Here is a 26,295-nt window from a genome sequence, read left to right on the forward strand (position 1 = left end):
GAAGTAGGACTGAGTGGACTTGTAGGCGCTAAAGTTTTACATTGTTTTGTTTTTGAGTGAAGTTATGTAAGTGTGACAGGGTTGTAGCTCACCGCTGTGGCGCCTCCTCCTGGTCGTCTTGGGGAATTGGCTCGAACCAGTAGGGCGCCCTTCGGGTGGCGTCTAGCCTGTCGTTCCACCTGCGTTGGGGCCGCGGACTTGCGTCGCCCTCCAGGTACGGAGTCCTCTTTCGGAGCACTGTCCTCCGACAGTGCCCCTTGTCCACTCACACCCCCTTCCGGGGGAGGTGTGTTAAACAACAGTCCCACACCCTCAAGTCCGATCCTCACAGTCCAGGACCTGGTGTGGTTCTGACCGGCCACTCCCTGCGGTCTGTGACTGTGCGCGGGGTAGCACAGCAAAAAAAGGGGGAAAAAGGGGGGGGGGACTCAGGCCCGCCCACTACTCTGAGTCCCGGTCCAGAGGCCCTCGAGTGACAGTCTCACTGTCCGAGGTGCTGGCCTCCCAGCTCTGGAGACAGACCTTCCCCTCTGAAGGCCTGGGACAGACTGACTGCTCCTGCTCTGGGCAGCCTTTTATATGGCTAAGCCGGGCTCTGATTGGCTGGCTCCAATCTGCCTTCTTATTGGCTCCCAGTAAGCCCTCTCCTGATTGGCCGCGCGTCTATGCAGGCGCTTAGGCCTGCCGCAGCCCAGTCTCTCTGGGTGTGGGGTAATCGCCCCACCACAGTAAGAAAAAAAATCTGCATTTATAAGTTATACTTTCACAATAAAGAGATTGTACTTCAGTACTTGTAGGAGGTGAATTGAAAAATACTATTTCTTTTGTTTATAATTTTTACAGTGCATATATTTTTAATCAAAATAATAATATAAAGCAAGCACTGTACACTTTATATTCTGGGTTGTAATAGAAATCAATATATTTGAAAATGTAGAAAAGCATCCAAAAATATTGAATACATTGCCATTAGTATTCTATTGTTTATCAGTGCAATTAATCGCAATTTAAAAAATTAATCACGATTAATTTTTTTTAATCACATGAGTTAACTGCAATAAATCGACAGCCCTAGTCACAACTGAATATGTCCATTCATAAAATTTTACCATATCAAATAATACTTAGCACTTGATTCACACAAGGTTCTTACCAACTGGTAAAGATTTTCCCAGAAGTCCTGAGTCATCAGCCGAAAGAGTGACAAGAATGCCCAGCTGAATGTGTCAAAGCTCGTGTAGCCATAATTGGGGTTTCTACCAGCTTTCACACATATATATCCTTCTGGACATTGACTGTGTGAAGACAGAATATGAGGTGTTATAGTTACTTTCAGTCCACTCTGACTCTGTGTTAAGTTTCAGAACAAAATGCATTGTTTTCATTTGCCATATCATCTATTATTTTTGGACAGTTGTTCTTTAGGAAACTCTTGTCAATTAAAATTTTGTGTTTTCAGACAACTCCAGAAAGCTCCCCAAAACCTAGCTAAGATAAACATAAATGAAAAATGCCCCTTTAGTTCGTATTTTGTTGCTAAATAGCACTTGCTTGTTTTCCGTAATGAAAACCCGTCAAACTATTCCATTCAGAATTTCACTGGCCACATTTTTCAACAATAATCTGCAATCCAAACTAGTAATTCACAGACAAAAAATATTTGCTAAAATGGAGGTTGTAAATAAAGCTGGGTGAATAACTGATTTTTTGGTTCACTGGCAGATCTGGAAAAAAAAACTGGTTTGGGTCAAACCAAATCTAAAAACTGTAAATTGAAAAAAATCTGTTTCTGGTTGAATGAAACTTGGGGTTGGACACAGACATTTAGGCCAGTGGCACTCATGTGGGTTGTGAGAGACCCTGGCTGAGTTCCTCGACCTGCCTGTTATGGAAAAGTAATTTGAACTTCAGTCTCCCACATCAGAGGGAGACTGCCTTAGCCACTGTTCTATAGGTTAGTCTAAGACAGGGCACTCTAAATCTCTCTTATTGGAGCTGTTCCACTTTGTATAAAGAATTAGGGTTGTCAACTTTGTTTGGATGAATTCCTGGAGGTTTCATCACATAACATTACCTTTAATTAAAGATTAAACCTTTAATTCCTGGAGACTCAAGGACAATCCTGGAGGGTTGGTAACCCTATGAAGAATTCATTGGAGCAGCAGCTTGAACTTGGATCTCCCACGTCATACATGAATGCTCTAACCATCAGGCTATACCGTCATTCTCATGGTCTTTCCAAGGCCTAATTATGAATGACTGTGAATTGCCACTATGAATGATAGTGTGTCAGGAAAAGAGAATAAGGATGCAATATGGGGGATGCAAATTCAAGTTCCTTTTTGCATCCCAGGCAAGTGCACTAACCACTGGGTAAAAGTTATAATGGAGGTCATAACCTCAGATTCCAGGCATAGGCCTCTATTATTTATTTGTTTTGTTACTGTTGTTATTAGTGGCCAAAAATATTTGGCAAATTCACAAATAGTTTCAGCTTAACCAAAATGGCAATTTCTAGTGAATAAATTACTTGTTTGAAAATTTTCACTCAGCTCTAGTTGTAAATATCCAGTAATTTAGAACATTAGACAAATGTGGCTTTAAGTCAGGAAGTCCACAGTTAAGATTAAGAAACAAATGTTTTCTATAAATTGTTTCACTCTACACATTCAGTTTCTGGAGCTTAACTGGCAAGTAAATTCCTTCAACTCTGCCCATTTGATTGGTAAAGTTGGCCACTCTGCAAGACCTATTTAGAAGCCTGTAAATTGCTGAAACCTTGTGGAGTTTTCAAAGGTTCAAATACTTGTATAAAACAAGTGTTGAATTAACCAGCCAGACATCCAAAAAAGTATTAAGCTGTTCTAGCTCATGCTCAGAAAAATAAATTACAACTTCTAGACCAATCTGGACCAACCTAGTTTGACTCTTAAGATTCAGTTGGAGAGTGGAGTGCCATATAGCTGTTCTCCGCGAGGCATATGCACCAGGAAGAAACTGTGAGACACAGAGGGTGGAATAATTTACTGCACCTTTTTTATGATGTAACTATTACACCCGTGTGTTCAGCCCAATCTGCTGGCTAGTGCATGCAGGAGCTTCTTTGTGAATGGTGAATAACAGGCAAACAACCTCTGCTGTCCCCTCAGTGCCTTGCTCCATAATCCAAAAAGGTCCTAGGTGACTGCATAGGAGATAAGTTCTCCCCCTTATCTCCTTGTGCAGTCAAGCAGGATCACGATGCAGCAAACCCCTAGATGATGAAGCACAAACTTTGTACAGAACTTGTTTTTTGGTAGAAGTTCACACACAAAACCATTGCAGCAAAAAGAATTTTGGGGAAAGTTAAGCAGCAGACAGAATCAGGGTTGAAATGGAAGTAAGGTACATCCTTGAACTATGCAGTCACCATTGTGCCTTAATTATATTAATAATTTTGTATTTTATCTTAATCATATTTTGTATTTTCTCTTTCTTGACTTTATTCTTCTCAGCTCACACCTTTCATTCAATGTTACTTGTCTCTAAAGGGACTATACCAAAGTGGATATTTTTATCATGAATATAACATCACTTTTCAAGCAGGCAGGAACAAACGTTGATAGTGAGTATTTCATATGACCAGAAATTAGACTACCTTGACCAGAGCAGTTGAGTCAGTTCTTGTGGTAACTTAAGTCCAATGTAAAATTACTACAAAAACTTTTCCAATGTTACAAAATACGGAATCGTAAATGTTCTAGTTAAGTTAGACAGACACCTGATTTTATTTTGGGTTTCATCTCCAGTTACTGCATCCTGTTTCAACAAAACACAACAGAATATTTTTGAAAGTGTCTTACCCTGCATCAGAGCTATTACCACAAAGTAGGGCATCTCGTTGTCCCTCCAAAACGTAAAAATGAGCTGTTGAGAAATAATTTTTAAAAGTATAAAGAATAATTTTTATAAAGAATAAATGAAAAAAATATTAAGTCAAAGTACAAATAAATATAATGTATAATCAAGTCAAAACTGTTCAGATGCTGAGTGCTCCCCAATTTATGTAGGAACTTTTCTATTTATCATATCTGAATTACTTTTGACCACTGTTTGTCATACCATATCAGTATACAAGAAAATATATCCCTTTCTGTATTTGCGTCTGTTTTGTTGATCTTTTAGTCACAGTTTAATAGTAGTTCTTACTTTCATCCTCAATGTACTCCTTCCAGTTAAACGTGCTCACAGTTGTATTAACAAAGGTACCATTTACGTCCATTGTGCTATTCAAGTAGGAAGTAATGTTTACTTCAAAAGTGGAATTGTCTGGAGGCCACTGCAAGCATTTATGCCTCAAGTTGCCCATGAACAGCTGCAGTCCTATTAGTGCAAATACACTCAGACAAAACACAGTCAGGATCATTACATCTGAGAGCTTCTTCACAGACTGAATTAGGGCTCCTACAATAGTCTTCAAGCCTGCAAACGCAAAGGAATTCAAAGATGTATTAAAAAGTATCACATGTGCTGCCTGTACATTTAAAATTTCATGCAGAAGCCCAAAATAATAATTTTCTTATTTATAAAAAAGTAAAGCTTCATGAACAGCCTCATAGCTTGTGAAGATGAATGAACAGCAAAAAATTCTTGTTTATGTATATACAATGTACGTATGTTCCAAATACACTTAATGCATTATTTTATTCGCAAACAGGGAAGTTTATCAGTCATGGGTTACCCGAATACATGAACAACATGTAAAGAAAAATCTTCCTATTTTTTAATTTTATTTTATTTATTTATTTTTAATGTTCTACATTGCCTCCATTCCAAACCATTATTAAATAGGAATCCACAGCAATATGTAAAACTAGAGTTGAGAGAATTCAAATTTCCAAAGGTAATTACTGTAATTCTCACATGCAGTGCCCGTGCTAATTTTTTGACAAATCAAACTCCCTTTTTCTCTGTTTGGCGATCAGTTTTTAAAACTGATTTCTTTTTTCAGTGATTGCAATAAATGGTAACATTCAAATCAATAAGAAAGCCACAGCACTAAACCTTTGACAATGTGAAAGAGAAAACTTGTCATAATAAAATGCAAAAGAAAAAAAAGTGTCCTAACAATCCACAGGCTATATATTTTGTAGATGTTTCATGCAAGAATTTGTTAAACTCAAAGGCTGATTTTTCAAAGAAAAAAGCTAATGTTAAAAAGGCAAAGAATCATATTGCTGTCTGATGATTCCTGACTTTTTATATAATATGAGTGGTGAGTAAAGAGGCTTATATTAAAAAGAAGTGAATTCAACTTCAATGGAACTAAAGTCAGCCTCAGTGTTTAACCTAGCTCTCACCTGGAATAACTGATATTGTTTTCAATGCTCGGAGAACTCTGAACGTTCTCAACGCTGAGACATTGCCCAGGTCCACAAACTCTGTCACATATCTGTAATAGGGGAGTTCACACACAAACACAATGACAGCACACAGATAACAGTTGGAGATACAAGGGGCCTAACACCTTACACCAATTACTTCTTACCTGGGATTACAGAAATAGTTTTCAAAGCTCTCAATACTCTGAAAGTTCGAAGAGCTGAAACATTGCCTAGGTTTACAAATTCTGTTACATACCTGTAGGATTAAATCACAGTTATTCAGAATTTAGGCAGCGTTTTTGCTACTTACTTGGGTCTTTCGTCAAGACCTCTTTGGTGATTTTAGCAAATAAATTAAGTCAGCAATTTACCTTTCTCTGTAGTTCATCTCGCTTTATTACACACGTATTGTCATCAAGTACATTTAAATTTCATTGAAGTGAAACTCACTAATTTTATATTTGAAAAGCTAATAAAGCTAAATCAGTTTAGTAATAGTAGTACGGTGGCATGAAGTCAAAGGGATGGCTTTCATTCTGGTGAGCAGAAAGAATGCAGGACATGAAATTAGTGTCCCTTAGTGACTGACATGCCATGCTGGCTCCTGCATTATTTTACGTCGAACTATGAATGCTAAAATGAGTGATACATACAATAGCTAAACATTAGTAGCTGGAGGAATTCTATACATTTAAATCAGAGCATGCCTGATAATATGCTATTTGCTGCCACTAATTTCATGCCCTCATAAGCTTAAAAAATGGTTAAACCACTTACGCCATCAAAATGACACTGAAGTCAAGCCAATTCCATGGGTCACGAAGGAAAGTAAAACCTTCTAAACAGAAGCCCCTTGCAAGAATTTTTATAAGCGATTCAAAGGTATAAATTCCAGTGAATGTGTACCTGAGGAAAAGTATCGAAGCAAGAATTACAGACACATGGCCTTGATATGTCTGTTGCTATATACAGTATCATTTTTTACAATAGCTTTATATTTTCTATAATGAAAAAAACAAGAAAATTCTTTTGAATTGAATGGAGAAACCTATAAATTTCATGTGTCTACAAAATTATATGAAGGCAATAATTGTAAAGTAAATGAAATTAGACTTCAAAGTGTATATATTGTGCTGATTTTCTACAGGCTTGATTCAGCCTTCAGTTTGTGCCCACATATTTACACCTGCAAATAATTACAGGCACAAATATTTATAGGTACATTTTCTAGCACTTACATGGCTGGTTACCTGTTTGCATTCACAAATCATGTAGGTAAATGTCTATGTACTATAAAAAGTGCACAGAATTGTTTGCAGTGTCAAAATCAGAGCCCTCTTCTGAAAAACTGGTCTTGTAACTTACTATATTAATCACTATAGTATATATACATTTCATAAATAAGTAGAATTTTATCATAATAAAGAATGCCTAGATCTTGTATTGTTCAAGAACAGTCTGAGACCATGTTACCATAAAAGGGATGTGATTTAGTTCATGGATCTCCTGAGATATGCCGAGCTCTTGAAGGATCCACAAGATCATGCATTGTGTGGAGGCCCTTCTGCTCTGTTGTCAGGCTTCAATCAGCCACAAAGACCATGGCCCCTGATGGATATGTCCTTCTAGAGATCCCCTACTACATCTGTCCCTGGAAGTCCCCAAATGGGGATTCCACAGCGTGGTGAGGCCAGCCAACATGAGTCAATATAGAGATAAATGGGGAGTGAGGAAGGAACTGAAAGTGGTTAAAACATTATTTAGAGTCTAATAATATATTTTAAAAGAATAATTCATAGCTGTATTTTTGTTAGCACAATTGGACTAAATTCTGTCTACACAACCATGAGCCTGTGCAGCAAAGAGAAGCAGACATGCTTCCTGGTGTCTTCACTTCACTAGGAGTCCTGCTAACACAGGGCAGCATTCCAAATGTCAGGTCAGAACAATGTATTGCTTCGCTGCTCTTTGAAATCAGGAGCTCATTGCTTATTGTTTTGTGTCTGGTTTCTGGTTTTCCGCTTGTTGTTGTTTTGGGGGAGAGAGGGAGTTTGCCTATTTGATGGCAGTTTGTGACTTCATGAGGGTGAGAGTCAACCCATACATTTTTTGCCTGACAGCCATATACTCTCAAGCCAGGGTGAATGTCCACATGCACTAAGATGCACTCTGGAGACATGACTGGCCTCTCAAATTAAGCACATGAATGTTTGTATGCATGTTTGCGGCTATCTAGGCTTCTTTTCCTTCTTGTAAATCAGTGCCACTAAGGACAAGATTTAGTCTGTAATATCTCACAGGAAAGCTTCAGCTGTTCATCAGACAGAAGGTTGAAGAACAAGGTACTATTTTTAAATCACTTAAATAATTTAAGAGAAAAGGCCAGAAATATATTGATGATCTCATGGAATCTAATCTCTTATGAGTGTAGAAAAGCAAGTTTTCAAGTAAACCTTCTATTAGTGCTTCTTGAATGGATCTACATCAAACTAAAATTGTTGTTCCAATAAGTATGTTTAACTTACTCTACATTCTTTGTCCACTCCGGAGGGTTACTCATGGTCATAAATACACAGTTGGTCAAAATAGTGCACATAATAAGCATGCTGAACAATGTAGACAGAAGTCAAGGAATGTAAGCCATTCGTGTATTATATCATCCAAAAGACACAACAGTATTTTAATACCTGGATTAGTAACATAGATAGTGTATAAATATATATACACGTAATATAACTTATACTAAATAAAACTTTAAAAGTTTGCATGTAATTTCATCTATCTTAATTAACACACCATCCAGCACAGTGGTTCTGTATTGTGAAACAATGTATTTATCTTTCAACTCTATTAGGCTGAGGATTTAAATGAAATCCACAACATCCTTAGGTATGAAAAAATATGAAATAAGTATAGTTTTTCTCTTGATCTGAACACAATACAGACTGGGACAGGATGTTATCTTTATCTTCCCATATGTTTGTATAGCACCTAAAACAATATGGACTAATCCTGATTTAGACTTCAGATGCTAATGTAATATATGAACTTCATACCCTCATATCTCAATGCCTGTACTTTGACCCATCAACCTTTTACCCCCAATCGGGGATATTGCAGATTATGTATTCCTTATGCCACCTGATCTTAAACCAAACTTTGCACCCTCGATAATCTGTATGTTATTCCTTGGTAACCAGAAACTTCTATGCTCAAACTCTGTTCACTATTTTTTTTAACATCATCTTAATAAAATTTTTAAAACAATAAAATAACAACAACAACAACAAAATAAGGATTACTGATGAGGTCTACTCACATGAGTTAGGACTCACATGAAACTAGCTACTTGCATGTATATTAGTTGTGGTTTTCTTCAACATTTGCACTGTTGTTCAGTTGAAGTCAGAGATACCAATAGGGCTGCATGGAAGCTCATTGCAGGATTGGAGCATGAATTTTAATTGCATAAATATACTGCTTAATATAATATTTCAGTGGCTTGCATTTTCTTAACTGGATTAAAGTGAATTTGCAGTCATAAAAAAGAATTTATAATACTCTATGGACTATGGTTATTTTACACTCCCCTAATATTACAAGGCTCTGAGTGATCTGAGACATTTGTAAAATTGGGTTGTAAGTGTGCATGCTTTATTTGTATTTTACCATTCTATTTTCTGATGCTGACTATTTTCTTACAGTGTAAATGACCAATGACTGATGTCAGGTACTATAAACATACTGTAGCTGCAAACATGAACCTGGCCTTTAGTTTATTGTTTAAAGCTGCAGTTCTGCATTAAGTTACATTAATGTTGAGCCTTATGTGTGTGTGGAGCCAATGGGACTCTGCACAGGCCCAGGGGTCAAAGCTAGCAGATCATGATGCAGGAGAATGTGTAGAGCCTAAGTTGTTACTCTAATAATTGACAGGTTTCAGAGTGGTAGCCGTGTTAGTCTGTATCAGCAAAAACAACGAGGAGTCCTTTTGGCACCTCAAAGACTAACAAATTTATTTGGGCATAAGCTTTTGTGGGCTAGAACCCACTTCATCAGATGCATGGAGTGGAAAAATACAGGAGCAGGTATAAATACATGAAAAGATGTGAGTTGCCTTACCAAGTGTGAGGTCACCTCTATTTTCCACTCCATGCATCTGATGAAGTGGTCTAATAATTGAAAATATCTTCCTTTTCTCTGATTCTGATCACTTATGCAGCACCTTCTCACCTAATGAAAAAAACAATATCAATGTGCCCATACAAATAGCTCTTTACTTATGTAAGTATTCCTCTAAAGTGAATCAGTGTCATCAGATTTAATGGGAGTATTTGCATGAGTAACAGGATCAGACTCAGTTATTTCTTATTAATGAAGTCACTGGGGCTCTGCATGGATGCAGGAGTCTTCCCACATAGAGTTCATTGAAGGAGAAAGGCCTAAATTTGTATCTAAAACCAAATATTTAAAATCTGACAGTAGTGGGTGATTCAGTGATGAATTCTGTGGTTTGGGATGAGCTGCAGTTGTGACACTGATGCTTTTTAAGAGTGATTGGAGTATGTTCAGTGAATGTATGTACAGACACAAGGGCATTTATTTGTATATTTAAATGAAAAATGTTATTTCAGTAATGATACTTTTTAAAACAGTCACATTTAAAATTAACCACTTGAAAAGGATATGAATGTACCAAAATCTTAATAGCAATTTTTCTAACGGGGTTGACAGGAGTTAAAATGTACAAGGCAGATGTGGCACTGAATCGGAAAATTGTCTTTCCTTTATTCAGTACTATGAAAGTCTGGAAAAAAAAGAATATACAATGAAAGTACAGTGTACATAGCATTTTCAACTCTGGCACTTTGTTCCCCCCCTTGGATTTCAATGGAAGACAAAGGAACTGTCCACCTTGTAGGACTAGCCTTTAGAAATGAAAGTCCTATTCTGTTCATCACCTGTGGCAAGTAAATGTCAGATTTCTAAGGAAACAGCTGATTTAAGTTATCCATTGTTAATTTTCTAATGTTCTAAAATTTGTGTTATAGAAATTTTAATGGGATCAGGATTCAACGCATATAGTATCAATGGGAATTTTTATCATCAATGTTAATGGCAGCAGAATATGGCCTTTCATCACTAAAATAAACATGTATTTTTATTTCATTTATATTACACATTTTCAGACATATAAAGACAATTTATAACAATAAAATCAAGTATTTAAGTAAAATCAAGGTTACAAATAAAATCAAATACATTATATTGCACTCAAACATGAACAACATCTAAATCAGGGGTAGGCAACCTGTGGCATGCGTGCCGAAGGTGGCACGCGTGCCGAAGGCGGCACGCAAGCTGATTTTCAGTGGTACTCACACCGCCTGGGTCCTGGCCACCGGTCCGGGGGACTCTGCATTTTAATTTAATTTTAAATGAAGCTTCTTAAACATTTTAAAAACCTTATTTACTTTACATACAACAATAGTTTAATTATATATTATAGACTTATAGAAAGAGACCTTCTAAAAATGTTAACATGTATTACTGGCATGCAAATCCTTAAATTAGAGTGAATAAATGAAAACTCGGCACACCACTTCTGAAAGGTTGCCGACCCCTGATCTAAATGCTAAGGGCAAATTCTAATATACTAACTGTAGCTTAGCAGTATCTTCCTCCACAAATGGGGCTACTTGTAAAGTACTGTATTCATTGTGACTAAAGGTATGAGAATCTGACCCTAAATAATTTAAATATAATTAGAAAATCACTGTATTTTGAGTTCAGATTTTAAATAACATTAGTATCAATTATATGAATTTCCTGAATTGGTATGTCCCTAGGCAAATGAAGGGAATAACAAAAATGCCAGCTGATATCAGTCCCAGCAGCCTGAGACCATGAAAGAGATCCAAAAGGACAAACTCTGTTCTCAGCTATAGCAGTGCTACCTTACTGACTCTGTCTGTGAACATTCAGTTTTGTGTATGTATTGTCATTTACATGTTGGCTTAAAGGACACACAGTCAGTGTTTTCCAAATGGTGCCTTTCCTGTAGGTGGTTCTCTTCTAGATTTTTGTCATTTCTATTCTAAATGTGTATGTGTTTGGGATTCACTTTGATCTTTGGTCCTTCCTGAAACTTCTTCAGGGCATTATACTACAGTTCCTTTCAGTCTTTGTCAAATCCCTTTACTCTGCTCTGTAATATCACAATAGAGTCTTTGTTATGCTCTCAGCAGAGCTATCTAATATCACTGCTTTCTAAGTTGCTTTGCACTCTGTAAAAACTAGCATGTGATTAGAGATGCTGCCATCTCCCTAACTTCCTCACTCCCACAAGGTCTCCTCTCTGGTGGGAGGTAAACTGGACTCCACTTTGGTGGGGGAGAAACCAAGGAAGCTGCCCTTTCCCCAAGGTCAATGGTCTGGTACATATAGTGGGGAAATCAGGCTGTGAAAGACCACCCACATGATGTGTCTCTTGTTAGGAGGGAGTCATGCTAACACAGACTGCCTCCCACTCCCAGGACTGACTTTCTGTCAGTGGTGGTGCGAAAATACTGCTCATCTTAAGGTCAGTGCTGCAGCAGAGTCGGTTGCCAGATTCCAATTCATACACAATTTTCTCCTGATTGCAACAACCTCTATGATTAAAAGTACTTTCTGCTAATTAGATAAGTGATAGCAACAGGAAAAGGGATGAGTAATTCTAATTAGTCACTTATGATGTCCATTCTTCTTTTGTTCAAAGAATCAAGCTGCTAGACATTTAAGAACAGATGCCATTTGTAGTAAACAGAGTCTGAAGTTTACTCATTACTGCTAATGGGTTAGCTAGTCCCTGACTAGTTTGTCTTTTTTAACCTTTGTATCCTACATCTTTGTCCCCACATGATGTTTTGAGTTCACTGATGATCAAAAATTAGCTTTAAGTTTGTTGAGGATGTCCACTACTAGCTTTTAGCTATGTACTCTCTTTCCACATTAATTAACTACACAAGTGCAATTTATTTCATCTTCATTAGTAAGTGATGGGTTTTGTAATCACATATTGGAATCTACTTTACTTTCCACTCAAGTTAATTTTTAATATTGAACTTGGAGCTGTAATTTAAAAAAAAATACCAATGCTGCTAAGGAAAGCAACTCTAACTACAGTAGACCAGCAATGTTAGTATCATGTGATTATTCCAATGAACAATATAAGGGGCTGTTTACCTTTTCATTTCCTCCTCCTGTTACAGGTCTGTGAAGTTCAGACCTCCCACAATCACCAAAGACCAATTTAGTATGATGCCCCTGCTGGAAGAGTCACATATAGTCCAAAGCCTTCTCTAGAGGTTCTCTTCCAACAATTTTTCTCCTATACTCATATTTTTGTAAATTCTTCTTTTTTGCTATTCAACTTATAATATGGTACAATATAGAAAAAAGGTGACTTACCTTACCTCTGTGAGCTATCTACAGTTTTGCCAACTTCAAGCATTTAAAAATCAAATTGCCATAAAAACATATTGGCTTAAAATTCATAAGTATTTTTTAGATATTTAGATCATTTGTAGTGTTTTCTTTATCTGCCATCTGATTTTTTTAGTGGGAAGCTGCCCACTGCTCCCCAGCCTATTGTATGGCTGTGCAAAAAGAATGACAGGAGACATTAGATATGGATTTAATCAGTCCGCAACTTTATTATTAGACAGATGTCTGGGACTAACCCAGTGGATAAAATGTGTGCAGTGCAGCTGCAAAATTTATGTCCCTCCAGCAGATTCACTGCTGAGACCTTACCAATTCCAGCCACTTTTGAGGCAGAAGGGCTTCCACAGCCCGCCCCCCATCCCGTTTTCATCCAGGTCCCTCCAGCAATTCCCTTGCCGGGACCTTACCGACCATGCCTCCTCATAGGAGGGGTTAAGGTGGACTATAATGATGGGGGGGTTGGCTCCCTGCTGTACCAACCATAGGAGTCCCCAACTGCCCCCGGCTTGCTCAATTACCAAGCACCTCTCCTTAATTCCTTTTCCAAGCCATTTTTTTGTTCTTTTGTGCCTTAATTTATTGAGTACCTGCACTGAACATCCGCTATACAGTTAAATAAAGAGTTGTGACATATGGCCTACCGCCAGTCATGCTATGCATGAACAGAGCCCACCTGAACCTGCTGTGAGGAAGGCGAACTCCCCCCCCCCTTACCTGGCCAATATGGTGGTAAGGGAAAAATTCCTTCCCAGCCCCCCTTAGTGGAGCAGCTAGCGTAATGCCCACAGCAGATATAGCTAAACACCCAGCATATTTGTGACCTAATTAGAGAGGGCAGGTGGGTGCTGCCCAGCCTGTTCAGAGTAAAGAAGGGAGGGGCCAGGCCCAGCTGACCTTTTAAAACCCCTCATTCCTAGGTGGTGAGTCATCCACCACGCTGACTGCTCTTCCAGCAGCTTTACCTCTTCCCTCCTCCCCAAAGCCAGAAAACATTACCTTCTCCCAGCCAGCCAGCCAGCCAAACTCCTCCCTGCTCAAGTGCAGGGTAGCGATTAGTTAGTCACCTTCCTGTATCCATTGCTGCCAACTCTTGCAAGTTTATCTTTCAGGTCTTACAGTATTGTTTGTTTGTGGGTTTTTTAAGTTTCGAATAATTTCACAGTACTTGGCTTCACACTCAGCAAATTTCCTGTATACAAAGTGGCCACCACTCGAGTTGGGCTAAAATTTTTGGATGATTCATTTTTTTCACTTCAGCAGGTTACATAGGCTGCTTGAACACTACTTCATTTAATTCAAATGATTGTAATAGATTATAGTAGATGTTAGCCTTAATATAGTCATACATTCAAATTTAGTTTTAAATAGATTTATTTTAGAAAGAAAAATGTATTTTATTTAAAAAATCAGATTTTTTTAATTTAAATCTGAGTTTTAATTATCAGTTTTTATCTACCCTGAAAGCAGCAGATGCTGCATTGTACCCTTCTCCTTATTTGCAGGTATGCGGTCAGAAAGGAAATGTTGGATGGAGCAGTAGTGGGGCAGGGAGGAGTCAGGCGTAGAAAAGCCAGTGTGTGGGATCGTAAGAGAACAGAGTACCAGCCTGTGGAGAGAAGTTGGTTAGGGCAGAAGCAAGGCTTGTTTGTGAAGGAGAGGTTCAGTCATACCATGGAAGGACAGAGCTGTGGCGGAAGTGGAAGAGCAGGGTAGAGGGTTTACGGGAAGGGAGTGCAAAAAAAAAAAAAAAAAAGTCTAAGCGGGAGGGACAGCAGAAAAGAAAGAGACAACTTGGGATCAGAGGGAGAAATGAAGAGGACAGAGGCAATAGTGAAGAGAAACAGAATGAGGAGGGAATGGGAAAGAGAAAAGAAAGGAGAGCAGAGAAAGAAAACAGAAAATGCTGAAGATAAAAACAGACTGGCTGGATCAAAACATGTCTTTTAGAAAGAGAGAGCTTAAAAGAACAAATAAAAATGAAAACCCTGAAAATAAATTTAAGAGAAAAAAAGGACACTGAAAAAAGTTGATGTTTCTTGGCTTGAGAATATAATAAGACAAAGGAAAGGTGAAAAAACATAGTCACACCAAGGTGATTGCTTACTTGTCCATTTCTCCCACATACATCTTTGTACCTGTTGCACATGGTCCCTTATGCATGGAACACCCTTACTAAACTAGTCTTCAAAGCCACAAAACTCTTCTTCAAATTTTTCCTCAAGACTCAACTTCACTGTGATGCCTATAAGAGGTTTCCTCCATTCAGTATTTTGATTCTGTTCTTTAATGGTTGTTGGCTATTTACAATCAAAATTTAGAAGTTTTCCCAGACTTTTAGCCAGCTGAATCAGTCCCCTCTTTTACTGAGTGGTGTTTGTTATCAAAAGCAGAGTCAAAGTGGAGCTATCAGGATCCTTCGGAGATGGTCAGGATATTCATTTACAAGATCCTAGGATATATGGTGCTACATAAGGTAAAGTGCATAGTAAGTTAAAGGGATGGCTTGCATGAGTAAGGGGTTGCAGAATCAGATCTTAGGTGAAGATGGAAAAAATAATAGGAGGAGATGACAACACAGGAAGGAGCCAGAGAAGGGTACTGTCAGGGTGAGGACAATATGATTATGCAATTGGTTGGGGCTGGAGTGTGCTTCTTGTGGGTTACAAACTCTCTTTCAAATATAAATACATTATGTGGTACGGAACTGCTACTTTATATCCACAGCCTTATCCGCTTATTTGTCCACTTCTCCCACAAGCATATTTGAACCCTTTGCACACTGCCTCTTATGCATAGAACTCCCTTCCTGAACTAGCCTTCAAAGCCATAAAACTCTCCTGCATATCTCAACTTTACTATGATGTCTACCACAAACTGCCAGTTGAAGATTGGCTGGCACAACCCTATAACCTACAACCTTCTCCATCCCAGAATCTGTTTTCAACAATCTTCAGGCCAATTTTGTGCCACTTACCTGGTGTCAATCAGGCATAACTCAGTTATAGCCTGTGGGGTTACAGCAGTATAGAAGTGGCATAAATCAGATTGGAGTCAGGCCAATAGGCTTTCAGTATAGTGTTGTGGTTTGATTGCTCTGAAAATACAGTGATTAAACTTTAACCTCTATCATTAATAGTTGATAGAATAATGCTACTCTGTGTAGAAGATTACTCTCCAGTAATTTTTCCAAGTATTAAATACTGAAAGGTACAATTAGATTAAAGGATCAGATATATTATAATGAAAATAACATAATGCATTTACTTTCACAGAGGGAGAGAGAGAATAGGGAAAAAAATTCAATTGCTCTAGAGAATTTTACCCAACTGTCAACAGGGGCATCCAAACAGCAGTCTTAATAAACACTCACTTTTTTATTGATATAATATGGGTCCAGGTCCTCCAAGGGCTCGGACACCATTCCTGGAGGTATGTCACCATAAATAAATGGCAGTGTCTTTCCTGCTTCCAAGTCACTATTTGGCTTTGGGCCATCTTCATCATCATTGTCTGTATGATCTTGTTTGGGTTTTTTAGCTTTTTCTTCTGCAGCACGCTTTTCAATAGCTGCGAGAGATTCTCTAGTAAAATAGCAGAAGCTGTCAGGTCCTGGTGGTACCAGCAATGCCTGTGCCATCTTTTCATCCTGCAAATTTAATTATGTTTAGCCTCTTGCATAAGAATGTCCTACAAAAGAAAATGCAAACAAGTTAGGAAAAATAGTGAAGGAAAAAACCCCACTACATCTGGTTATTTAATACCACACCTAGCAAATACAAATTTATGCTCACTATAACAATAAATGCTAATAATTTAAATGCCCAAGTAGTTACATCTCATATATTTTACCAAACTGATACCACTCTGTGAACCAAACCTCTGAGCCTTTTAGATGAGAGAAAACAGGAATTTTGATCAGGGCCAGCCAGGAGCAGAATGGTGCTCCTAACTTCTGGTCTGGGAGTTGCTGCAGCATTAACTAATTTTAAAAAGACTTTGAAGATCTTCTTATTTGCTAAAGATTGGGGAAAATTTTAATAGTTATTTTTAACAGAGGAAAAAGAGAATGATTATACATATTTAGTTTTTACTGTTTGGTATATTTTAATAGACATCATATAAATGTGAAATATTATTTTAAACATTGAGTGAATTTTAGTGCTAGAAAAGAGGACAAAAGACTCGATTATCTGTCCATCCACAAAAGGCACACATCTAACAAGGTGGAAAAAGCTACTGCATTGCCAACACAAGTACTCCTCACATTTGGTGTGGTTACAATGCATAGCAAAACAAAGCAAGAGGTACCATCAATATTACATCGGGTATAGTGCAAAAAACAGAATGGGGACTCCTGGTGAGAAGCTGCAGCAGATGGTAGAGTAATATAAAAATGGAGAGAACTTTTCTCAAGGAAAAGCCTGGACAACCATGAAAGGTAAAGTAACAGCGGAGCCACAGAGATTCTGGAGAGGGCAGAAGACATTGATACCGGGGGGAAATGGTTAAGGCAGACTGTGAATTCAGCAAGCAACCCAATAACATGCAGCTATGCTTAAACTTTTATTCTTTTAAGATTTTTTCATGCTGGGATACAAGGATGTGGCCTTTGCAGATATCTGCTAGAAACAGCCTGACCAAGACACCTGCTTCATATTAATATACCCAGCAATAATAAGGATCCTGTAGTCAAATCCACACCTTATTTCCATTCAAAAGGGGAAGCTGAAAATGACTTTAACAGGCTTTCTCTGGAGACTGAGAATTGAGCTGCCACATTTGCCCAGATAGCTGTTTGAGACTCCCCTGGGCCTTGCTGGCTGAGCAACACTTTTCTGCCACACATTACAGGTTTGAGCACTTGTCACTTGAATCTGTTGACCTAGGTGCCTTTTCCTTATAATTGGTCTTAAAAAAACATGGTTCTTCTTAGGATTGTTATTGGAACAATAAACGATTATTTATTTGATTAGGTTGTTTTCATTTTAAAACACTGTCATTGTTAACATTATGCTTATAGTGCCTTGTCTACATTGGGAAAAATGTGTACCCCATATTATAGCAACTACCACCCAGGGCAAAGCTAAACCAGTGGTAGGAACAGTGTGAGGTTAGCATAGACAGGGCTCAAGCATTTTCACCACCATAGCATAAAAACATGCTCTGAAAAAGTTTTTATGACAAAGTGGCAAAATTTCCTGAGCCCTCTCTCCAGTAGAGATGTAGAAGCAATGCAGCTGCATTGTTGATAACTAGTGCTGTAATATAGATACCATAGGTGTTTTGTAATCAATATTACACTATGTTCTTTAATTATTTTGTGAATCACTCTAAGACCAAGGCATCATTTTCCCTACATCAGTCCAGCTGGTACAAAGAGGCTGTTGGACAAGTATAATCTCCTCCACCTCTGTAAATACTCCAGCTGCAGGGACCTCTATTCTAGGGACAGAGCTAGCTCCACCAGCTCTGCATAGAGTTTGCAGGGGTCCTGGCACATGCAGCATTTCAGGGTAAGGAGAGGGAAGACTGGGGACAGGAAGAAGCATGATCAAGGCAGTCCTGCACTCCAGCAATTCTGTGGTGTTACCGGGAGCTAAACCAGTCCTCAGCTGCCCCTGAATAAGGGAGGTTCAAACCGCTTCCTCTCTATTCCTAGTGCCAGCACAAGTATGAATCTAGCCTTCCCTGTCTACTGGATGAATATGGAAATTTTTAGCTGTAAATCTCACTGCACTTAAGCTTAGTTACTACCATTCAGCTAAGATGCAATTCAGTTGCTGGAATGTGAACAGCACCCGTCAGAATTCAAAGAGAGATGCAGAATTTTAGACATTTAGAAACTTAAAATAAGTTCAAATGTCCTTCATGCAAAAAGTGCATTTAAAGAGGGATATTTAAAAAAAAAAACCCGTAGGATTTGGACCAAGTAATAAAAAGGTGGCACCACACTTCTCTGCAGATCTGTTCTTTCACAGATAACAGGCAGCATGTTGCAGCAGCTTCGGGGTAAGAGGGGTGTTAAATGTTTATAACATACTGTAAGGAGTAGGACATGGGCAGTCATGGTTAGAGTCAAATGCCAGGAACCAAAGCCAGGTGTCAGAGCTGGAGGCAGAGTCAGGAGTCAAGTCAAGGGTTAAAGCCAGATTGGAGTCAGAGTCAGGGAATGAGCCAGTGGTCAAGCCATGGGTCGGAGCCAGTAGGGTGTAGGAGCAGGGACCTGGAGCAAAGCAGGAAAGAAGGAACCAGGAGCAGATGGGGATCTGGGATAAGGAGGTAGGAACAGGTTGGGAGGGAAAAAACAGGAGTCGGGTCAGTAGGCAGGGTCAATAGGGACAGCCAGTCAGGGATTCACCTAGTTGTTCAGACACCTTCCTGTGCCTCATTCTGGCTTTAGTACATCTGGGACAGCCAGCAGGGCCGGATGTCTCCCCCAATCAGGAACTTTGTCAGAGGAGCTCTTAGGGAGCTAACGCTCTGCTAGCCCCTTTCTCCCAAGGTTCCAGTGAGCTGCCAGGTGTCCGCCATGGGCTGAGCACTGCCTGGGGGCCCAGGTTAGAGATATGTGATTCCTCATGTATACATCCCAGTCCATGGAGTTAGTTAGAAAACCTAATTTCTGGGTGACTACTATATCATAAGATCCCATATTACAAAAAAAAAAAAAGCCATAGAATACGTTGGAGTATATTTTAGCATGACATTTCGTGATATACCCTATTGCACTTTTCTCTCAGTCACTTTCCTCCATTAACTGGTGGCTGGAGGAGTTGAGCAGAACATATAGCCACACACTTGTATCCAGGTATATTCTGTTTAAATATGTTTAAATTAATTTTTTTCACTAATTTATAACAGTGGTTTTATATTAAATTATTTCTGCTACTGAGTGGATGCATTATATTTCTTTTATATGTGATTCCTTTTTCCAGTATTTATATTTGAAACCTCTCAGAAGTGAAGTAAAATGTCTTTGAGCTGAAGACATGCCATCAATGTTTTTTTATATCTGAATAAGCTAAACTAAATTGCCTGAAGGCATCTACAAAGACTTTTATGACATCTGAAGACAAGTTACTGGTGAAAGTGAAAGTTTCAGTGCAGAACCTTATAGAATCTATACTTAATTATTTAAAATAATGTCATCTACCTAGAATGTAGATAATAAAACAGTGTTATCTAATTATTGCTATATTCTATCTACACCATTCCTATCTTACTCAAAGAAATGCACAAGTAACAAAAATACTCAACTTTGTGATATTTGTCATGGCTTTGTTTTTGCCCTTAGAGCACTGGGACTTGAGTTATGTCTTCATCTGGAACCTAAGAAAAAAGCTGACTACTGAGTTTTTTCAGTCCACTAAAACATTGGCACACAGATATGTCTTTGATTATTGTTGGCATAAGTGCAAGACTAGCAAAGGGATTTTGTAAAATGACCTTATGTCCTCATTGTTTCTATTCTATTCCTTTATTTTCAAGGGCTTATAATTAGGCAACTTGCTCTGGGCTAAATAGTACACTAGGCTCGCAGATGCAGAGACTCCGGGTTTAAATTTCTCTTCTAAATGACAAGTGATAATGAGTTTAGCTATCTCATCATAGTCCATAATAGACATCTGTTCACCTTACAAAACCAGAGTTGCTACTATGAGGTGTTGGGGGTGGCGGGAGGAGGGAGGGTTGAGGAACAGGACTGACTGCAGCAGTCACCCTCACTAATAGCAGCAGCATGCCTAGCAAGGGTTGTCTTTTTCTGCTGCTTTGAAGAACCAGTACATAGAAAGTTCTGTTAAAGGTAACAGAGTCATCACACAGCACCTTCAACACAAACTAACAGTGTGTAGAACCCTGAACTAATGGCCATCCTCACCTATGTGGATCTGCTATGGTGTGGGACTAGGAAAACAAGAAGCAAAGCACCGAGAGAGAAGGAGGAAGCAGAAGAAAAAAGTGTACAGAGGAGTGAGCAGGAGAGGAGGTCTACAAGGGGGGATAAGCCTAGAAAGAAGAGGGAAAGATTAAAAATGAAGGTGAAGAAAAACACCAAGGTGGCAGACACAACACCTTGTGAGTGTGAGGGAGTTGAGTGCATGGGGGTGCAGGAATGGGAGCAAATGAATTGGTGTAAGACTGCTGTTTTAAAGGACAGAAGGTATTCTTGCTTCTATTTTTTGTCCTGGGCTCTTTGGCCTCCAGCTGTAGCCCCCACTCAAAGCAAAAAACCACCTCTGGCAGAATTCAGAATAACTGTCAGTCTCTGGTAATAGCAAGAGTGTTGCAAGTCAGGAATGAGATACATTTATTTGCAGAGATGTGTGGAAATACACGAATAGCACTTACTAGTCTATTCCCCCAGGCCTTGAGCTAGCCAGTGCTATTAACGGGTTAGATTCACTGGCATCACCATTAAACAAAAATAATTACAAAAATATAATTTGGTTTTAAATTTGTTTATAGATTTTTCATCAGGGATACATTTTTACTTGAATAGTTAAAACTAAAATAAAATATCCACAAAACTGTGTGGTTTGCAGAAACATAAAAATAGAAATTTGTCATCATAGGATTCTTTATAACTTAACATCCAAGTGATTAAAACAATTAACATTTTGCAGGTTATATTGCACAACACAGGCTTTAGATTTTGGAAGCAAGATAAGTTCTCTCTAAACCAGGGATCTCAAACTCAAATCACCATGAGATCCACATGAGGACTAGTACATTGGCCTGAGGGCAGCATCACTGACACCTTTTCATATAAAGATACAAAAGCCCCCACCCTCTGCCCCCAGCCCTGCCCCCACTCCACCCCTTCCATGAGGCCCCACCCCTGCCCTGCCTCTTCCCACCCCTTCCCCGCCACCATTTCACCCTGTTCCCCAAAGACCCCACCCCAACTCTGATCCCTCCCTGCCCCATTCCAACCCCTTCCCCAAATCCCCGCCCCTGTCCCGTCTCTTCTCCGCTTCCTCCCCTGAACACACGGCTCCCCACTCCTCCCCACTCCCTTCTAGAAAGTACTAAGTGCTGCCGAACAGCTGTTTGGCAGTGGGAAGCGCCTGGAGGTAGGCAGAGGAGAGGGGACGTGGTGCGCTGGAGGGGCGGTGGGTGCGGGGAGCTTGGTGGCTGCAGGAAATAACTTTGGGTGCAGGGAGCCTGGCAGGCTATAGCAAATAACTCTGCAGTCCACATGCAGCCCACGGGCCACGTGTTTGAGACCCATGTTCTAAACCATGGTGTTCTGGGCAAATTCCCAACTGGGTAAATAATATATTAAATTCACCATATAGCCTCCTTTAGCAAAGACACTTCTTCATATACTTCTTATCCCAAATGACTGTATAGCGTTGCCATGAACTATTTATTAAATGGTTGCTCACATTTCAATGGTGGATGACGTTTTTATGAGTTTGTTGTAGACTCTTATTTTATTAAACATGTATTAACTGTTTTTCACAAGAATTTTTAACTGAATATGTGTGTGTGTGTGTGGGAACATATATATACGCCTATATATGGGAACAATTTTGCATAGAGCAAAACTATATAGTTACTTGCTCCAGCAAAAGCCTTGACACATCTTTGTTACAATAATCAACATTTAGCCTTTTTATGGTTGCCATTCTTGTCTTTACACTTACTTTTAAATTTATTTTTTACCTTTTTTTAAAAAATAGGAAAAATAAAAAATAAAACTCCAAAAAGAAAAAGATTCATGAAATGTGACTACTGTAATCCAAACTGGCGCAAGCATGGTCATTCAGAGTTAAGGCAGATACTTGAAGACAGATCCAGCTGAAAATATCCATGGGCTTTTGAGCCATGTGAGCTCCAGAAGGCCCTGGATGTTGGCTCCAAAGCAGCAGGTGTATTCAAAGGAAAAGTTGACCTGTCATGAAAGCTAAAAACACTGTGCAGCTTTGCAACCAAGATTTGCTGCAAAGCAGCACAGAGATGGATGCTTCTGTATTCCAGTAGTCAAGATTAATGGCACAGTCATTGGCCCACACTTGCAGTAGTGCAACTATTTGGAGTTAAGTCTGAGAACTGGGAACTAATTGGTTATGAAGTAGAGATGAACTGAAACGCAGTGTTGAGTATAGCTCAAGTGTGGCCAAACTGTGGCTCGTGAGCCGCATGCAGCTCTTTCACAGTTAAAGTGCAGTTCCTGGAGCCTCTCCCCCCCGCGCCCCCGAGACTGGGAAGTGGGGAGCTTGGGGCTTCTGCCCTGTAGCAGGGTGGTGGGACCAGGGACTTCTGCCCTGCATGGTGGGGGTTCTAAGGGCTTTGGCCCAGTGGGGGGGCATCGGGGCAGAAGTCCTGCACCCCAACAGGCGCCGCCCCATGGGGCAGGTTGTGCACATCTTGCGGCTCTCGAACTTCTGAAAATTATTGTATGAAGCTCACGTCAGTGAGTTTGGCCACTCCTGATAAGGTATTTAGCTGCATACAAGGTAAATTCTGATATTTGGCCTTGGACAAATATTTTTTCAAAATCCTATCAGAAGCCAAATAGAAGGATGTTCAGCTTCCTTCCTACTGTATCTGCAGCATGCTCAGCTGGACTATTGCTTCTCCACTTTTCCCCTCAGCCATTTCTGATGGGGCTGCAGCCCAGGCTGATGAAAGGTTTTGAGGAAGTTCCACTTCCTTCATCTTTCCCTAAAATCTCCATCCATCTCTTTTGCCCTGTTCAGGTTATCCGCTGACTGTCATTCCTATCCCACGTACCACCCCAATATTAGACACCTTCACCCATTCACTCTCACTCCACCTTCCTCCACTGTATCAGACAGTCCTAATCAGGAGTGAATTCAGAAACCCTGACAGAATACAGGTTTAAGTGGTTTCAGTAGCTTTTTGTACTATTTGTATCATTCTCCACTCCTGCAATTTGTATTAAAACAGTAAAATGAGAAAAATATGGTTTTAAATATAGGGGTCCAGTAAAGAAAGTTTGTGTAATTAACAATGATGGCCTGATTCTGATCTCACTTCAGTTTTACACTGTTATAATGCCATTTACTTCACAAAAGGTTTCCAGGTTTTATACTAGTGTGACTGAAATCTAAATCAGGCTTATTTTATTATGGTCACAACAGCAAGGTATTAACAAAATATAATACATTCTGGTGAATGAGATTGTGAGGTTGACTAAATACTGTTTTTATTACAAGCATTCTGCTGCAATAAATGGTCAAGTAAATACATGAAAATATATTATTTAATGTTTAAGCCACAATTCAGCTTGTAATTCAGCTTTGGCTGAATAGCATTTTTCCAGCTGTTTGGTATTTGCCCAAATGCTACAGTCAGACAACTGGGTGCCAGACTTTAGTTTGCTGATGTAAGAAAGCTTTCCACACTTCCCATTACTTTTCTCACCAGCTTTCCTGTTGCACTGTTTTGCACGAGAGATTGTAACTTCTGTGGTCCTTGACCCAGTATTCAAGCCATTAACCACTTAGCTCACTCTGAGATTACTGTTCAGCAGCCAAGGACACCAGCCTTGATGTCTCATTTGTCTACTTCCGTTCAAATGTTCGTGTTTTTTTCAAAGCCAGCTGCTGTACATGTAATTCCTTCCCCCGTATGCCATCCCATCACCTTCTCCTTATTCAAATCCCTTCTAAAGACACAATTTTGCTACAATGCCCCAAAAAAGGTAGTTAAAAAGCAAAACCAAACAATACTCCCCTAGCGGGGACACAATGCTATTCCTTTCCCTGATTTTCTAAGTGCATCTCTCTTAGACTTATCTTTCTACTAGACTGGAAGCTCTTTGGGTAAAGGAGAATTTCCTTTTTGTGGTGAACAGAACCACAAACACATTTTTAGAGTTTAACATATAACAAAAAAACTCTCTCAGTCTGACATGTGCGTCAGTGATTATCCCCCATTTAGTGGTCTCCACATCCAATGATCTTCAATAAAGCACAGATTTTATTGGCAAGTACAGAAAATAGAGAGAATGCAATATAAATTGACTAAATTATATATATGGCTAGAGTAATTAAGAAAAGATTTGTTAGCTAGGCTTAGGGTTTACAGTACAAAATGTTCTCTAATATAGCTGAAATCTGAAATTTTCCTTTCACAGTGTAAAAACTACCAGTGTTAGGTGCTGTGGTGGACAGGGCGGGGTCATACTCAGGTAGCTTCAAAGCTCTTTCTCCCTTTCAAAGGTCTTTTAGGGTTTTGGTAAGTCTTTGGAAGTGGTGTCTTGTTAGCATTTTCCCTCTCAGTTACTCTGTAACAAGAGTCCGCTCCTTCTGAGACACAGAAGCTTTCCTCCTAGCTAGGGCCCTTTCAAGCGACCAACTCTCCTTTTAAAGTTTGCTTCCTCCAACTGGAGCAAGCTGTGCAGGTGAGTCTATTTGGTAGGGATTGCACCCAGCGGCGCTCATTAGCCTTCTCCTGATTGGGGTGGGGGCATGCCCCATTTCATTTGCCTTTAAGAAAGCTGAGCTTCTCACCAAGGGAACAGAACCTTAAGCAAGCAGTTTTTTCACTTGATTTCTGGCTATACTTTAGTTTCCTTTTATACACATTAACCACTGTGTAAAAGTCCTTGCTGACTTGAACTGTTTTTTTTTTAATTATCATGCAAATCTATATAGCCGCTTTATAGGCAGCCTATGCCACACAGCTATAGAACACTATACATTAGAATTAGCAGGTACTGTCCACATAAAATCTATGGCCAGAATTTTCAAAATTGTGCTGGGGAAAGGAAAAACTTTCAGAATAGCTTAGCATTGACCTAGCTCTGCTTCTGTTGAAGTCAATGGGTTATCGTTCATTTCAATGAGAATTGACTTCAGTGGTAGCAGAATTAGACCAACGCTGAGCATTTTTTTTAAACATACCATAGGTGCCTAAAGTTAGATGCCTAAATAAGAATTGAGAAGCTTAACTGTAGGCATCTATGGTATGATTTTCAAAAATACTCAGCTTTCATCTAATTCTGCTCCCTTTGAGGTCAATTCCCATTGAAATATGTGGCCAGAGTTTCAAACATAGCACCTTGTATGGTCAGAACTCCTTATAATCAGGTGACTTAATTAGATGCCTAAATACTGAAAGTAGGAAACTAGCTTTACGCAGCCATTCTTGAAAATCTTGGTCATTATATTATATATAGGTACTTACATGGCTCTTGTCATCATAATATTTAAACAGCTCATTATTTGGATTCCATGCACCCATACTCAGTTTATTTGTAAATATCTGGCAGTGTTGGTGCTATATCAGTCAACTCTTTGCTAAAAAGGGCTTTGTCCTGGCCATGCAGGAATAAAGACAAGATGCAAAGGATCAGGTGAGATAGACTTCTGTCTGGAAGGAAGGGGGTGTAAATACTCTCCCTCTCCTGGGTGTACATAGTGGATCAGAGTCCCACCTGAACCAGCCTCTTCTGGTCCACATGTTTTCT

General features: G+C 39.3%; 1 protein-coding gene across 4 annotated transcripts in view; it reads right to left on the reverse strand.

Annotated features, from left to right (window-relative positions):
* The window catches only part of LOC117884838 (sodium channel protein type 2 subunit alpha-like), a 115,692-nt gene that overhangs the window by 77,794 nt on the left and 11,603 nt on the right, over positions 1-26,295 (reverse strand). For 3 of the 4 annotated variants that reach the window (XM_034785687.1, XM_034785686.1, XM_034785685.1), the window contains 8 exons: positions 16,222-16,538; positions 10,052-10,170; positions 7,889-7,978; positions 6,141-6,269; positions 5,528-5,619; positions 4,189-4,461; positions 3,843-3,906; positions 1,154-1,295 (listed from right to left, as the gene is read on the reverse strand). In XM_034785687.1, coding sequence (XP_034641578.1) covers positions 1,154-1,295; positions 3,843-3,906; positions 4,189-4,461; positions 5,528-5,619; positions 6,141-6,269; positions 7,889-7,978; positions 10,052-10,170; positions 16,222-16,488 — 1,176 coding nt within the window. In that variant the 5' untranslated portion in view covers positions 16,489-16,538. Of the gene's footprint in view, positions 1-1,153; positions 1,296-3,842; positions 3,907-4,188; positions 4,462-5,339; positions 5,432-5,527; positions 5,620-6,140; positions 6,270-7,888; positions 7,979-10,051; positions 10,171-16,221; positions 16,539-26,295 lie in introns of all 4 variants that reach the window. The other variant, XM_034785688.1, reaches the window with a different exon arrangement.

The sequence above is a fragment of the Trachemys scripta genome, chromosome 11 (genome assembly GCF_013100865.1).
Source record: "Trachemys scripta elegans isolate TJP31775 chromosome 11, CAS_Tse_1.0, whole genome shotgun sequence".
Classification (NCBI taxonomy): Eukaryota; Metazoa; Chordata; order Testudines; family Emydidae; genus Trachemys; species Trachemys scripta.